This window comes from Grampus griseus (genome assembly GCF_964374135.1).
Source record: "Grampus griseus genome assembly, chromosome: 10".
Lineage (NCBI taxonomy): Eukaryota > Metazoa > Chordata > Mammalia > Artiodactyla > Delphinidae > Grampus > Grampus griseus.
Window position 1 is genome coordinate 102,725,040 of NC_139004.1, and position 15,534 is coordinate 102,740,573.

The window sequence follows — 15,534 nt, forward strand, 5'->3', positions numbered from 1 at the left end:
TGTGTGGGTGCGCCCACCACTTTTTATCTGTTCATCAGTTGATAAGCATTAGCGTTGTTTCCACTTTTGGGCAATAACTCTGTTTCACTTTTTAGGAAACACCCCAACTGTTCTCCCAGGTGGCTGCCACAGAGCATGTAGTGAGCATCTGCTGTGTGCCCCTTCCATTCACACCACTATCCAGCGAGGCAGGTCCTAATAGCCATTTCATTTTGCTGTGGCACAGAGAGGGTGAGACACTTGCTCCAGGCCTCATTGGGTCCCAGGGCTGCTGAGCGAGGTGAGGTCTGGGAACCAGACACTTGGTTACATGACCACTAGGTGCTGGTGGTCTGTGGAACCTGCAGGAAGGATCTGCATGCTGACTCTCCCAGGATAGAGGCCAGCCTATGATTCCCAGACATGGTGGCCAGGGCGGCAACTGTCCCCGCCCTTCTAGGCACCCCCCATCAGGCTGTTCCAAGCCGCCCCAAGGCCCTGGCAAGTGTGCAGGAAACTTTGGTCCAGTCTTGGTCAAAGGAATCAATGAACTAATGAACAAGATGCAGCAGCCACCAGCAGCCGGGGCATTTCAGGGCCCAGGGCCAGGGCAGGGAAGCGAGGTTCTGGGCCCAGCTTCTCGGAGGTGCTGGTCAGGGGACGCCGCCTTGGAGGAGGATCCTGGGGACAGAGGAGCTGCAGGTGCAGAGGGCAGACCTGGGACCCACCAGAGCGCCCCCCAGAGAGGGCCTGCACTGTGCTGGGCTGTCTTGGCTGCCCCAGAGCTGCTGCTCGTCTCAGCTGTCATTCGGCCGGGTTAGTGTGGAGGGACCTCCCCGTGCCTGGAGGTATGTAAGCAGAGGCTGGACTTGGAGGATGCGGCAGCAGTGGAGGGAGGGCGGGGGGTGAGCCCGCCCAGCCCCAGGTGGACCGGGCACACAGGCCAGATGAAGTCCCTGCTCTGGAGCACGTGGTGTCGCAGGTGGGCCGGGGAGGAGCGGTCGGGACTCTGGGGGGCGGCCGGCCGCTCAGTCCCGTGGCGATGGTGACCTAGGCCAAGGCCACCAGGCCGTGGAGGAATGCGCCAGCCCCTCTGCTCATAAACCTACTCCCCCAACTCCCCACCGCCCGTGTGCCGGGCGAGGTCATAGGTCATCCAGAGGTGGCTGTCAGGAAAGGCTGGCATAAGGCACGGCGGCCAGCTCCAGGCCGTTCACAGCCCTGGGCTGTGCGGCCCACAGCGGACCAGGCAGGGCAGGCAGGGAGCAGAGGCGGGAAGTGCTGGGTGGTGGGTCTCAGGCTATACCCGGCCGAGAGCCCAAGTTCAAATTCTTGGGGATCCTGGAGGCCCTGCCCAGAGCTCACGCAGAACACAACCCCGGAGCACTCAGGGAGTGCAGACAGGATTTCGGAAGACCACCGGTGAGACAGCCGGCACCCCCCGTCCTGTGCTCGGACCGCTGTCCCCGGGGGCAGCAAGTGGTCCCAGCTGTGCTCGCTCAGAGGTTGCACGGGCCGGAAGACCAGCCTATCACCCTCCCTGTGCCTGGGCCGCGGCAGGTGTGGGCCTGCAGAGGGTGGAGGAGGTGATGTGGCCGCACGGTGTGCCCTGCCGGGGACAGGTCTGAGGATGCGACGCTGGCTCCTGGGGACACGGGCGTGGGTGGCCCCTCTGGCCTCCTGGGACTCGGCAGGCCTCTCCGAGGGGCGGCCCTCGGTGGCTGGGCCTGGACAGGCCCCAGGGCTGTCACTTTCTGCATGTGTGCCTGTGCTTGGGGTGCCCTCAGTGAAGGGTGCAGGGTCGCGGGGCCGTGGGGACACCTCCTGGGCTCCAGCGTGTTTCCCTCCAGGGAAGCCCTGTGTGAGTTCCAGGAGGGGCTCCATTAGCTGTGCCTGGCGGGGAGGCTGGGGCTGAAGGAGGACTCTCCTGCCTCATCTACCGTGGCCGTCCGGGCCTCAGACCACGTGAGGGGGCCGCGAGTCGTAAGCCTCCCCCTCCAAGGGTACAGAGCAGGACAGTGGGAGCGCTCTGAGTGGGGCACCAACACAGAGCCAGGAGCCCGAGGGGGACAGGCTGGGCCCCTCTGGGCCAGTGATGGGCACACAGGGGTCCTGGAGCCTCCAGAGGCTGCCCTCTCCCAGGGAGGCCATGCGCCCAGGCCTGGAGGCTGCCCCATCTCGCGCCACCATCCCCCCCCAGCCCACCTGCCAGGTTGAGCCCTCTTCCCAGCAGGGGCTGCTCTCCTGTGTGCAGTGAGGAGGGAAATTGCAAATTAATCTTTATTTCCATCTTGGAAGAAAACCTTAATTCTCTGCATGGAAATGATCCTCGTCAGACCAGGGAATCAATTATGGGCTTTAATTGCAGTCAGTCCTGGCCAATCAGAGTGGGGCCGACCCCAGGGACCCTCTCTCTCCTCCCCGTCTCTGGGGCCCTCCCCTGGGTGCACTCAGCTCTCGGGGTCCCCCTATCTCTCTCTCTGCTTCTTTCTCCGTCTCTCTGGGCGTCTGTCTCGCTCTTTCTCTGCCGCCGTATGTCTCTGCCTGTGTCTCACTGTCCCTGGCTCTGGCCACTCCCCACAGCACAGGGCTCAGGCAGGCACCCCAGCTCTGACGAGCCCCATGGGACCTCCGCCTGCAACCTCTCTGGCCTCCGAGCTGCAGCTTCAAGGCTGGGGCTGAGGGGGTGAGTTACTGGCTCCTCCCTGCCCCCCAGGGTCTTCTCGGGAGTCACCTGCCATCCTACACTCAGGCCTGCAGGTGACCTCAGGCTGGCCGTCCCTGGCCAGGCCGGGGCCCCATGGCTTCGCTGTGTACGGCAGCTGCCCAGAGGCCCTGGAGAGGCTTCCGGCCCGGGTGGGTGGGAGGCGCCCTGCCCGGAACCGACAGCCTCAGTGTTTCCACCCGCAATGGGGGCACCCCCGGGACTGGGTCTCCTCCCACCACCTTCCGGCCACCGGGAGATGCTTGTCTGTCTTATCAGTGGCGCCCTGTGACTGACAACTGCTCCTTAACAGCAGCCCACCCGGCTGTCCACAGGGTAGGGGCGGCCGTGGCTTGCCTGCATGTCCACACGCACCCAGACCCCCTGGTCCCCGGGCCAGCTCTGCGCCGGGACCTGCCCCACAGGGTTCCCCGTGCTGGGGGGCTGGGGCAGAGGACCAACCCCGCCCTCCTGCCTCAGTTTCCCTCTGCTCCCCTGACCTGCACTCCCACACCCTCCCCAGGGTGGGCCCACTGAGCCCCACCGAGTCAGGCAGGTGACGGTGAGGGCCTGGGTGGCGGGCGGGCGCGTTTCCCTCGACCCCTGAATACTGAGAAGCGGAGAGATGCTGCCGATTGGGGGCCAGCGTCCCCTGTTGTCTGGGGCCACATCTGATCGGGGAACAAATTGCTCCATCTCGCCCCGCACCTGTTACACAACAGCCTGCCACACCTGCCTGCCACCCAGAGGCGCCTGGCCCACTTCCGCGGGACCCTGCCCTGGGCCGCGCATCTCAAGCCACAGCCATTGTCCCCGGCTCGCATGTCCTCTCCCGCCCGGGGCCCGCAGCGCACGCCCTGAGTTTTCTTCTCTCCAGCTTGGTCTCACGCACGCCGGTCTCCAGCCCACACCGCCCGAGCCCCGGGTCCCGTGTCTCACGCCCCGAGTTCTCTTCTCTCCAGCTTGGTCTCACGCACGCCGGTCTCCAGCCCTCACCGCCCCGAGCCCCGGGTCCCGTGTCTCCCAGGGGCTGCGGGGTTGGGCTCGGGAAGCCCAGCGAGCTCGTCAAGGTGTCCAACACCCGTGCCCGCCGCGGGGCTCCCCCTCGCAGCCGACGTGTGACCGCGGGGAGGCTCGCCAGGTGTCCCAGGTCCCCTCCCTCTCGCCGCCTCGTGTGCCTCCCAGTGCCAAGGCAAGAGGCCACGTCGCGTCCCCCTACCCTGGCCTTGGCTTCGGCCCCTCCTTGCTGGCCACCAGCCTCACGCTCCCTCCCACCGGCCTGTGCCCCCAGCAGGCCCTCCCCACGGGTATCTGTACAGGCCCCTCGTGATAAGGGTGTATGTGGGGTGCTGGTCAGGTTCGGGGTGGTGGTGGTGTTGACAGTCTAGGGACAGGGTAAGGAACTGGCTGAGAGGGGCAGGAACTGGGAGGGCCCAGGATGGGTCAGGACCTGGCTCTGTGGCCCAGCTTTGGAAGCCTTGGGAAATCTGGGCTTCCAAGGGCTGCCTGGAGCTGCAGGGAAGGCCCGGTTCCTACATCCTGCCGGCTCCACCCCCACCTCTCGCAAGGACAGGCCCCCAGAGACTGCAGAGGGGGTTGAGAGGGTGTGATCATACCTGGGGGGGGTGGCAGGCGCCAGGGAGGACCGTGCAGGGAGGAGGGTGGGAGGGGGAGCCAACCGGACGCCACGGGCGCCCTTTGCGGGTGACGAGGCCCACAGACCCCGCGCCGCCCAGCTGCCCCTCCAACCGGCCCCCCTCGGCTGGCGGCACAAGCAAGGTCCGCGCCTCAGGGTGTGGCAGGTGGGAGGAGTGAACTGGGCCTGGAGCCAAGGTCATCTGTGCAGGACGAGCGAGAGATGGACGCGGAGACCCCGAGGCAGAGGCAGAGTGGGCGGGGGCGCCTCCCCCAGCTACGCGGCCCCTCCGAGGGCCCCGGTGGGCCGGGTGAATGCTGCTGTGACAGCAGTGCCCGGATACAGGCGCCGCGCTGGTCACCTGCCTGACTCGGCGGGGCTCGGTGGGCCCACCCTGGGGAGGCGAGCGGAAGCCCCGGCCCGAGCAGGACGGGTGGCACTCAGCAGCTGGGCGCCCGCCCTGTCTGGCGGTGACTGTGCGGGAAGCCTAGAGGCTGAGTCTGGGGGGTGTCCCTTGAGGGGCGAGGTGGGTGGCTGGCCCTCCCCAGGTTGGCCGGGGCTCCCAGTGGGCCTTTATCTAGAGCCCAGCTGTGGCCGTAGGAAGTGGCCGTTCCTCTCTGCTGCACCGTCTCCCCACCGGACCCGGTGATAACAGTGGGGGGTTGAGCAATACCTCGTGGGTGCACGACCTCTGACCTGCTGGCCTGGGTGGGGGTTCCAGGGCTGCCCCCGCCCCGCCGCGTCCAGCACACAGGAGGTGCTTGGTGGATGCCGAATGACCAGCTCTGGGCTTCTTCTGTACTCTGCCCCTGCCGCCAAGTTCCACGCCCTGCGCCGAAGCCCCAGACCTCCCACATGTCCCCTTCCTCCCCCCGGGGCCTCGGGCCTCAGCCTGCTCGGCCTTCCGTTGGCCCATCACCGGCCAACCTTGGAGTCCTCCTCCAGCCCACGAAGCCCCCGCCCCCCGGGAGGCCCTGGGATTCGGCCAGGAGTGTCCAGTGCTGGTCGGAAGTCGGGGCGGGGGCGGGGGGGGGTCTCGAACGCTGATCGGACACACTCGCCCTGCCTCTGCCCTTCAAGGCCCTTCAAGGCCTCTTCTCGGCCCAGCCTCCCTCCACAGCTGCCCCCACTGCCTCCCCGCCCCGCCACAGGCCCTCGGCAGAGGGAACGGTGCTCCCGCAGCAGACCCCGCGAGCCCAGGGTCGGGGTCAACTGCCCCAGGGAGCACAGCGCCCCATGCCCAGCATCCCTGCTGCCTGGGTGCTGTGCAGCAGTCAGGCCCTGGCACTGGCCGAGCTGCCTAACTAATGGCTCGACTGTGTTATCAGCCAGGCATTAATTACTCTTTTTAATCAGACCTGCCAGTGCGGGGGCCACTGGAGGCCCAGCCAGGGCTGGAGGGAGACCGGGGAGCCGTGACCTTGTCCCTCCTCTCGCAGGCCCCCCAACTCCACACTCCCACCAGAGCCCTCACTCCTGCTGTCCCCTCTGCCGAAGCATCCCCCCCCACCCGCCGCCCCAAACTCCTACTCTCTCTTCAAGACCTCGCCCAGGTGGCCCCTTAGTGAGAAGCTTCCTCACTCTAGTCATGGCCATGGGGGACAGACATGGCTGAACTTGGAGCTGGGAGGCCATGGCCAGGACTGGCCTCAGCCCCCTCAAAGGGAACCTGGAAATTCTATGCCCTGTGAGGAGACTGGGGAGGCCTGAGGCCTGGATCGCCTGAGGGTGAGCCGGCACTGAGAGGGTCCTGGGCCACCTCAAAGAAGCTCTGGGTCCGCGGAATGGGCGTGATGAGCCCCACTCCCACCCCACCAGGTCCTGGGGAAGAGGCCCAAGGGACAAACTGGCCCTGGACAAATGTGTGTGCCCACCCTGTGCACACTGGACCTGACACCCACCTCTTCACCAGACACCCAGCCTGACAAAGCCTCCGCAAATGAGACACACACACCCAGAGACCAAGATCCGTGTGCACGCCCAGACACAGACACGTGTGCACACACGCCGGCCAGGGTAGGAGGCCTGGGAGAACAGGAGCTGCCCCTTCTCCTGCCCCGGGCCCCCAGGGCTTCCCACTTTATCTGTCAGAAGTATATTAACCCAGAAGCCTGTTTCCATCAGAGTCTCAATTCCAGAGACGTTTCCAGATAAGCCTTATCTCGTTGCTGGTGCATTAGCCCCGCCAGCCAGCCAGCCAGCCGGGCCTGCCGATCACGGCCGCCCCTCCTGCCCCAGTCCGTGGCAGGGCGCCTGCCCACGACTTCATGCTGGGGGGCAGGCGGGCGGGGCGGCCCCCACCCCAGGGCGCAGCTGAGGCACTGGGGCGAGGGGCGCCCTGGAGGTGTCCAGAGCCGGGGTTCAAATCCCAGCTCCACCTGAGGCAGTGGCTGGGCCCCGCGGCTGCCCCGCCGGCCACCCCTGCGGGTGGGTGAGCGTATTCTGCGACTTCACGTGCGTGATGATGCCACGGTGGGCTCCGCACGCTGTAGCCCTCTCTTCCACGAAACGTGGAAGGTCTGGGGGTGCCTGGAGCCAAGGGAAGGGGGACACTGCTCCGGAGAGCGCCAGGCGCCGGCCCCCACCCTACCTGCCCGCCGTGCTCCCCCTTCAAAGGCTGCGCCCCGCCGACGCAGCTGGGGTGCTCGGGTTTCGACCGATGCCAGACCTGATAGCGTCCCCTCCTGGGCCGCTGGCCACGCGGGCAGTCTCACTGCACCCTGGCAGCCCCTCCCTGTACCGCGGCTCGGCTGCCCCCTCCTCCCTGGGCCTTAGCTCCCTCGGCCTGAGCCCGCCTGCTTCCCGGGGCTCCGAAGAGTGCTGCCCTCAGGCGAGACGTGGGCACCCTCAGAGGTCCTGGAGAAGTGGCCGACTGGGGGCAGAGCTGGGTCTGGGCTGCCCACACCACCGCAGAGAGGTGCTCAGGCCCCCAGTCTCCCGGTGGGGAGACAACATCTACTGGTCCCCCTCCCACGGCTGCAGGGACACGGAGGCCAGCTGCTGCTCTGACTCTCCTGCTGTACCCAGGGACCCGGGCAGAGGCCGGGACTTGCCCGAGGGCACAGTGCTGGTCAGTGGGCAGCCAGGATGTGACGCCCAGCAGTGGCTCGGGGCCCCTCTCTCCCAGGGATCTGCCCCCAGAATTAGCACCTGCTCACGGAGGACCCCTCGCCCCGCTGGGTCACGTGACCCCTCACGTGGAGCTAGACAGTGATGTGCTCACGGTCACAGCCTGTGCAGGGCAGGGCCACCCCGAGGGGGCCTGGAGGGAGAGGTCACCCTCTCAGCCCTCAGTTGGGGAGGACTTGGCCTGGCTGGAGGTCCCAGTGGTGCCCACCTAGCTCCCCACGCACTGAGAACGACGAAGGAAGGTTTCCTCGTCTGAGGGGTGAGTCCCGGGAGGCCCCAGCCCTGCCAGCGTCCCCTCCAAAGGGCCGAGTACCCACGGGAGCGGCCAGCCCGGGGCCTGGTACCAGCAGGTGCTCGTGAAGGCCCTTCCTGCTCGCCTTGGACTGGACTGGGCTGGGGGCGGGGCCTCTGCCTGAAGTCCTTGCTGGGAGCCCACCCTGTGACCTACGGCGGCCTCAGCCAGGTGGTACCGCCTCCCTGGTGAGATGGGGTGCAGGGCAGGGGTGGGGCTAAAGGAGAGTGGGGCCCGGAGCCTGGCGCATGGTGGGGTGTCGGGGATGGTTCCCAGGGGAGCTTCCTGACGGTGCTGCAGCAGCGCCAGCTGCCCCCGCCCCATTCCCAGCTCCGGGGGGATGGGGGCCAGGCCCGGACTGTCCCTGCCCACCTAGCCCGCAGCTGTCGCCCTGACGGCTGCCTGGCCTGACGTCTGGGACCCTGTGAGGGCTGCCGTGGGGTGGCTGCCACCACTGTTGCCGGCACCCATGCTGGCGCTGGATTAGGCCTGCCCGCTGCCCAGCACGGCCACCACGCACAGGCCCGGCGGGTCCACAGCATCCTTCTCTGCCCGGGGCCCTTGGCTCCAGGGCTTACCAGGCCCAAGTCATCTGATTATGAGCCATCCCTGTTAATATTTTTAATGCCATTGTTGCAAATTAAAGCATAATACACCGATTACCAGGGTAAAAGGGAGGCCTCTGCGTCCACCTGGAGGCCAAATAAAGGGACTCTGGAACATGTGTTCATCCTGCAAATGTCTTTAAAAGCTCTGATACCCCCTCAGCCCGTCAGCTCTGCCACTTCACCCTTTTCTGAGTATGGCCAGGTCGGGCTGCAGGGTGGGGTGGCTTGAGGCACAGGGGGCAGAGGAGCCAGGGCGGGGCTTGCTGGGCTCGAGAGAGGCCCGGCTGCAGGCACAAGGCCTGGGGACTCCTGGTGTTGGGATGCAGGGCCAAACCCCCCAGCCTGCCTTCTGCCCCGAAGCACTGGCCTGGCACCCGCTGCTCCCAGACACCCCTGGGCGCCCTTCCTGGACTCGGCTGCCCAAGGACTCCCGGACTCTCTCAAGGCCCAGGAGACCCGAGGGGCCACCGAGCCTGACCTAAGGGCCTGACACTTTGTGGACCCCCTCAGCCCAACGGGTCCCTCCCCTAGCCCTGCTCTCGGCAGGAGCCCTGGCAATTCCCGACATCGCCCTTGGGAACAGATCTGGGAAATCAGAGACCAGCAGCAGAACGGGCGGCACCACGGGGCATTTATTTGCGACTGGCAAGCGCTGGCCGCCAGCCGGGCAGCCTGGGGGACACCGGCCACCAGCTGTGGAGCCGAAGCCCATTCCTGCACGGTGCTGTCCCCTGGCGGGGGGGCGCGGGGGCTCCGGGGAGAGCCTGGAGGCACACGTGGCACTGTGGCCCCCGGGCCTGGGCAAGGTGCCCTGGGGCGGCCGGCGGGCACTCAGGGAGACTGGACCATGCGCTTGTGGGTGTCGAAGACGTAGCGCTTGAAAGACAAACTGAGAGCCACGTGCTGGACGGGCTCTGGCTGCCCGGCCTCCTCTCCTCGGCCGGCGCGGCCCCGCTTCTTGAGGGTGGGTGTCAAGATCTTCTTGGACTCGGGGCTGAGGCCACCTGCGTGAGGCACAGAGGGAGAGCCTGTCACTCTGCCACCCGCCACCATAGACGGCACGTGTGCTGGCCCAGCTCCATCGTGCCCCACGACTCAGCAACGCCCTACACCCTCTGTGGCGGAGCCGGGACCCCAGTGTCACCTTGGGCTCGCCCCCCTGCCTCCCCAACCAGCATTCCGGGCCCCTCGCCGCACTGGTCCACGCCACCAGCCCGGCTGGCTTGGAGCTCAGCATGGCTCCCACCTGGCTCTCCCGGTCCCCTGCCCGCCCACCCACCCAGCACTCAGGCCCCTGTGGGCCGCCCCACTCTTGGTGCCCTAAGCGGCCCTGCCGTTCCCGGCGCATTCATCCTAAGTCTCAACCCCGAGACTTGGCACTTGAGGCCCCCCCGGGCTCGGCACTCTCCAACAGCCCCTGGAGATGCTCTCCCCGCCCTGCTGTGTGCCCGGGTGGCGACCTCTGCAGACGGCATCACGGTTCTGCCGAAGGACCTTAGTGGATCGGAGGGCGGAGGGAGGGAGAAGTGGGGCGACGGTCCCACTCTTTGGCCAGAGCTCCTTTGGGGTCCTCCTCCCTGGGCGCTGGCAGATGCTGTCTCCCTAACCCCGGGTGGGGGTGGAGCAGCCCCCATGGCTCACTGGCTCCTTTCAGCACCCGTGCCTCGGTACAGACCCTCTGTCCACTCCCTCCAGCCGAACGACCGAGCGGAAATCTGCTTCCTGCTGACACCCTAACGCCCACCCGACCCTTCCAGCCCCGTCGTCCACTGCTTTCGTGCTTTCCCGGCAGCCCTGAGGAACCCACGGCCGTCCCCGGGCTCCCCTCTGTCTATGCTGTTCCTCCTGCCTGGGACGCCCTTCCCCGCGTCCAACACCAGGCTGCGGTGCCCCTTTCTCTGGGGCTTGTCTTTACGAGGCGTCTGCTTGGGGGCAGCACGAGGCAGTCTCTCCGTGGGCTACCGGCCAGGGTGAGACTACTTGGCTACCCCGAGCGTATGGGCCGAGGCTCTGGCCAGGCCCCAGACTAGCTCTGCACCAGCGGGCACCCCAGAACAAGCCGCTCCCCCTCTGTGAGTCCCACAACCCTGCTGGGAGCAGGCTGGCAGGGCTGGGGTGAGGGTGAGCCTGGATGGGCCAGGAGGTGTGCAGACTCCACACCCTAGTGAGGAGCTAGGAACTCCACACCCGCTCACCAAACGAGGGTCCTGGCAGGCCGCTGTGTCCCCAGAGAGGGCACTCACTTCTAATCCACACACAGAGGCTCCACTGGCCAGGAGACCTAACGGCTGGGTGTCCGGAGCCAGTGGGAAGTTGGGATGGGCACGAGGTGGTGGATCGCCCCCTGCACACCCGGTGCACCCACTGTGCCTCTGCCGTCATGTGAGGGGTGTCCTCCCGGGCCCAGTCTCGCCTGGGCGCTGGCTTGCTCCCAAGAAGAGGGGCCAGCGGAAGCTCACGTCACGCTTCAGTGCAGGGAGGACCCTGGCCGTCCCGTCCCCCGGGCCCTCCACACACTTGAGGAGAACGGAGCCCTGAGGAGGGCGGTGCCTCATGTGAGGCCCCACAGTCAGCTGGGAAGAGCCAGGATTTGAACTCTGGTCCACATCTGGTGGCAGATGTGGGCTGCCGCCACCCAGCCCATCGCTCGGGGTGTCCACCCAAAACAGGATCTGGACCACGGCTCTGCAGAGGAAGCAAGCCCGGGAGAGCACTGGGCATTGCCCTGCAGCTGCTGGATGTCTAGAAAGGTGACCAGGAGGCTGGCTCAAGGGACAACCGCAGAGTCAGCGGGGACGGCCCTGCTCGCTGCACAAGGGACTTGGTCTCCCTCTCCACCGCCCACCTCAAAGCCTGCATTCCCTGGGGAGGCGGGGCTCTTGGCGGACGGGGCTCCAGGATGCTGGGGCCAAGGGGAGCCTCCCTCCTGCTGGGCAGCCTGGTGTCAGATCGAAGGCCCCACGCCCGCCGCTGGGGTCGGGCGTGGGGCGTGGGGCGTGGGAAAGGCCCCGGGGCAGCCCTCAGGCCAGTGCCAGTCCTGCAGGTATGTCTGACTCCCCGGCCTTCCTTCTGCAAGGAGGCGGCTGGCACCAGACCCTGACAAATGCACGGGCAGCCCGTCCCCCTCTGGTGCCAGGAGGTCTGATGGCTGAAGAGGCGCGGGGCTCCCTGGCGTCTGCGCCGGGCTGGGGAGACAGGCGTGGCCCAATCAGCGGTCCATCTCGCCCGCGATGGCTCTCGTTACACAGAGCGCATACCTTGCGCGGCCCAAAGCAGGCAGAGCTGGAAAATCTATCTGGCGCTGGCGAGGACGAGGCCATTTAATTGTTTTCCTGAGATGGCCGCCTTGTTTCCCTCTGCTCCGTTATGGGGTGGCCTGAATGCCGACCAGCGGAGACCGTCTGCTGGGGCAGCCAGGCTGTGGGGATGCGTGGCGATGCCACTGGGGGCCACCTTGTTGTGTGGTGGCCTTTCCCCTCAGCCAAGTGGCAAGTGGTGTGAAGTGAGGGCAGGTCAGGGTGTCGGGTGGTCACTGCCTGAAAACCTTCACAGAATTCTCCAGGCCTGGGAGACGATGGCGGGCCTGCCCGCCAGAGTTTGGCCCGAGAAGGGGCAGGCAGTAAACAAGGCAGCAAGGTAGGCAGACAGCCACCAGGGCCACCAGGGAAATAACGCCGAGGGCTAGCTTCTCCAGGAAGAACCGGGGCGGGACCGGGGGGGACCTGGGGCTGGAGATCAGGGGCCGGCCACATGGAGATGCCGGGTGAGGGTCTGCAGGCAGAGAGCCTGAGCGCCAAGTCCTGGGTGGGGTGGGCATGGTGCTCGAGGACAGAGAGCACATATGGCCACGTGCTGGTGGGGCTGCAGGGCTGGGGCTCTGGGCTAACCGTGTCCACGAGGCGCCCCGTGTGCTGGGCCCGTGGGAGCCCAGACAGGGAGGGTCTCAGGCCCTTGCTCGCCCCCAGGGAGGCCGCGGATTCTGCGCCGCCGTTGCAGCAAGCATCCCTGCTCTGCATCCCTGCCGCCCGGCCCCGCACAGGAGGCCTCCGCGGCGCTGCCCTGGGGGACCACTGTGCTGGTCTTCTCCCTAGTCCCACCCCCAGGGGCGGAGGGGCCGCGCTGAGACACGTGTGGCTGTCCCGGCTTGGTTCCACCCACGGGACAGAGTCTCTCCTCTTACTTGGCATCCAAGGTCCTGAGTGTCACCCAGCGGGTGCCTCCCTGTATACTCTGCCACATCACGGGCTCCCTGCTCCAGCCAGCAGACATAAAGCAGAGCCTCTGAACCCGCTCCGTTTACCTGGAACACTCTCCCCGGCCCTCTCTGTCTGGCCAACTCCTACTCAGCCACTGCCCCACGGGAAGGCTTCCCCGCCCCTGCCCTGGCTGGCGGGATCACTGCTGGAGCCCCATTTCGCAGGAGTTTTGCTTTGTGTCTGCTCCCCAGCGGCCTGTGTGGGAGTTAGGGCCCAGGCACAGGGCCTGGCCTGCGGGTACAGGGAGGATTTGCTGGACGAAGACGCAGAGAATGAGTGGGGTCTCGAGTGGGTGTGCAGGGCGAGGAAGGGAAACCCACCAGCAGAGCTGTGCCTCCAGGACCAGAAAAACTCGTCTGCATGCCTGCGGCCCAGGGAGAAGCTGGGTCTAGAGAGCAGGCCCCCTGCCCCACGTGACCTGGAGCCTGGTGGGGTGGGCATGAGGGTAGAGTTGCTGCAGGTTTCAAGTTCACGCTGTCCCCGTGATCCCACGGGGCTCACAGGCGTCCCTGCTTTTTCTCCCTAACCCTCAGGATTCTTGGAGCCCAGCGGCCCCGCTCCACCCCCCGACCAGCCCAGACCCCGGGATGTGGTGGGGAGGGCTGGCGTGACCCTGGGGGTGACGCTGCTACCCGTGGCTTCCCTTGGGGACACTCTCCCAGGGCCGGGCTGGCCTTTCTCACCGAGCGCCAGCTCCACACAAAGGCACAATGGGCTGGAGGCTGCTGGGCCCTGGCTGGGGCTCGGGTAATCAGGGAAGAATGCGGGCAGCGCGCTGTTTCCCAAGCCCTGGCCGTGGGTGCCGCCCTGACACGGCCATCAAAGCCGGCAGATTGCCCCCAACTGCTGGCCTCGCTTTCATGCTGGGGCCCGACTGGAAGAGCGGCCTCCACGCTGGTGGGCGGCTTGCACCCTCCAGGGGGAACCGAGCCCTGCAGGCAGCTCGGGGTCACTGGCCCCCGCGGTGGCCCCTCAGAGCTGTGCCAGCTCCCGCCATTCCAGCACACCCCCTCCCGCAGCTGCAGCCTTGGAGAGAGCAGAAATGCAGGGCGGGGAGGGAGCCGGGGCACAGGGGGGCCCTTTGGGGGGTCAGCATCCCGGGGATGACGGGTGGCTGAGGGGCACAGCGGGGCACAGCCAGCAGCTGGGCTGGGGGCTGGATGGTCGGGAAGGGCCTTGAATTCAGCCACAGGATGAATTCGAATCTGGACTGGATGCCCGCCCTGGGGGCAGTGTGGCTGAGGTCCCTCGAACTGGGTCTGGGCTGAGCCTGGCTCTGATGGAGCCGGCACGGCGGAGAGGCCCGAGGAGGACAGGCAGCCTGGTTTTCAGCGACACGCCCAGAGGCAAGTGCGGTACAGGGCAGGCCTAGCGGGTTAGGGAGAGCCGGGCTGGCGACCAGAGCTGGCGCGAGGACTGGCCGCTCGGGCAGAGAAGGACTGGCCGCTTGGGCAGCCGGGGCATGGGTCGGCTCCCTTCCTGCTGACCCTCCTGAACTTTGGGGTCTTCTGGGGTGACGGCAGCTTTGGAACCCCTGCCGTGGCTTTGCGGGCCTGGTTTTTCGTTTCATCCTCGGGAGCCTGGAGCGTGGCTGGCTGGGGGGGGACAGCTGCCTGGTTTTCCCTCCTTTCTCTTCCTGCTATGGATCCCATATGTAAACAGAGATGCAATTTGCTTTAAAAAGATAAGGTGATTAAGTTTTTATCAGACGTGTGCTCCGCTGTCCCCGCAACAAAGGGAATTAGGAGAGGCGGGCGACAGACAGGCCCTTCCTTGGAGCTGGCCCCGTCTGAGGCCTTCAGCGCACACTCCACGGGCTCCACGCGGCCCCTTTGATGGGCGAAGACGAGGCGGTGGGCGCCCGCACCCCCATTTTGATGTCTTAATGTTGCTTAATTCCTCCTTTAATTTATATTAAGCTTCTTAGCAGCAATGATGAATTCTTCAAAAACAAAAAAGGGCCCTTTGCAGAAATCTTTCCCACACCATGTAAATTGAAATTATAAGGCAGCCAAGGCTTTGGAGACTGGGGGCGTGCGGGGAGTGAAAACCAGGGCGTTGTGTGGAAGGAAGGATTTTGTTTTAAGGCAAGAAACAAAGCGATTCTGAAACAGGAAATGACTTGGTCTGAGAATCAGAGGCTCACCTACAGGGTGACGGCCCGGGCACGGGAGCATCCCTTGTCACTTGGAAGGGGTGCAGCTGGTGCGGGGCTGCTGGGGGTTGTGACGAGCCCCACGCCGCCCAGCGTCGGCTCCCACTGCTCCTCGGGCTGGGGCCACACCCCCTCAGGTGGCTGGGGGGCGGGGGGCCACTGGGGCGGGTGCTCGGGGCAGCCAGGGCTCACCACCTCTCTCCCAGGGCTGCTCCCGGGGCGCGGCACCCCCAGGACCCCTGCCTCGGCACCCCACAGGCCCCGCAGAAGCAGGCCCTGCACTGGCCTCCTGGCAGGAGCCTCCAGGCCCTCTTGCCAGCTCTCTCTTCTGATCTGGCCTTGGGTCGGCTGCCAGAGATCCTTCCAGAACAAAGACCTGATCATCCCTCTCGGCTCAGAAACCTCCAGCCGTTCCTCAGGCAGGTGTCCAAATTCCTCTAACCAGGTCCTCGCCAAGCGCCTCCGGCACACCCCGTGCTTCCTCACTCACCCATGCGCCCCCGCCCCGCCCTGGCTCTGCACCGGTGCCCCCTCAGCCTGAGGTGTCCACGAGGCCCGTCCACCTGGCAAACCCCACCCCTGCTCGCGTCTCAGCGGAGCTTAGCGTATGGCTCTGGCTCCTCTGAAGCCTTCCAGGCCTCCCTCCTCCAGGACCACTGAGGCCCTCTACACTGTCCCACGTCCAGAACCTGTGTGCCCAAGAGACGGGGTGCAGCCTGCAGCCATGCCAGCATTTCCAGGAAGGGGGACCCTGGCCACCTGGCACACCTGCCCT

General features: G+C 66.3%; 1 protein-coding gene across 2 annotated transcripts in view; it reads right to left on the reverse strand.

Moving 5' to 3' along the window:
• Positions 1-8,852: 8,852 nt before the first annotated feature.
• EEFSEC (eukaryotic elongation factor, selenocysteine-tRNA specific) overlaps positions 8,853-15,534 on the reverse strand; it is a 149,503-nt gene continuing 142,821 nt past the window's right edge. For both annotated transcript variants that reach the window (XM_082664664.1, XM_082664663.1), the window contains one exon: positions 8,853-9,352. In XM_082664664.1, coding sequence (XP_082520790.1) covers positions 9,180-9,352 — 173 coding nt within the window. In that variant the 3' untranslated portion in view covers positions 8,853-9,179. The remainder of the gene's footprint in view (positions 9,353-15,534) is intronic.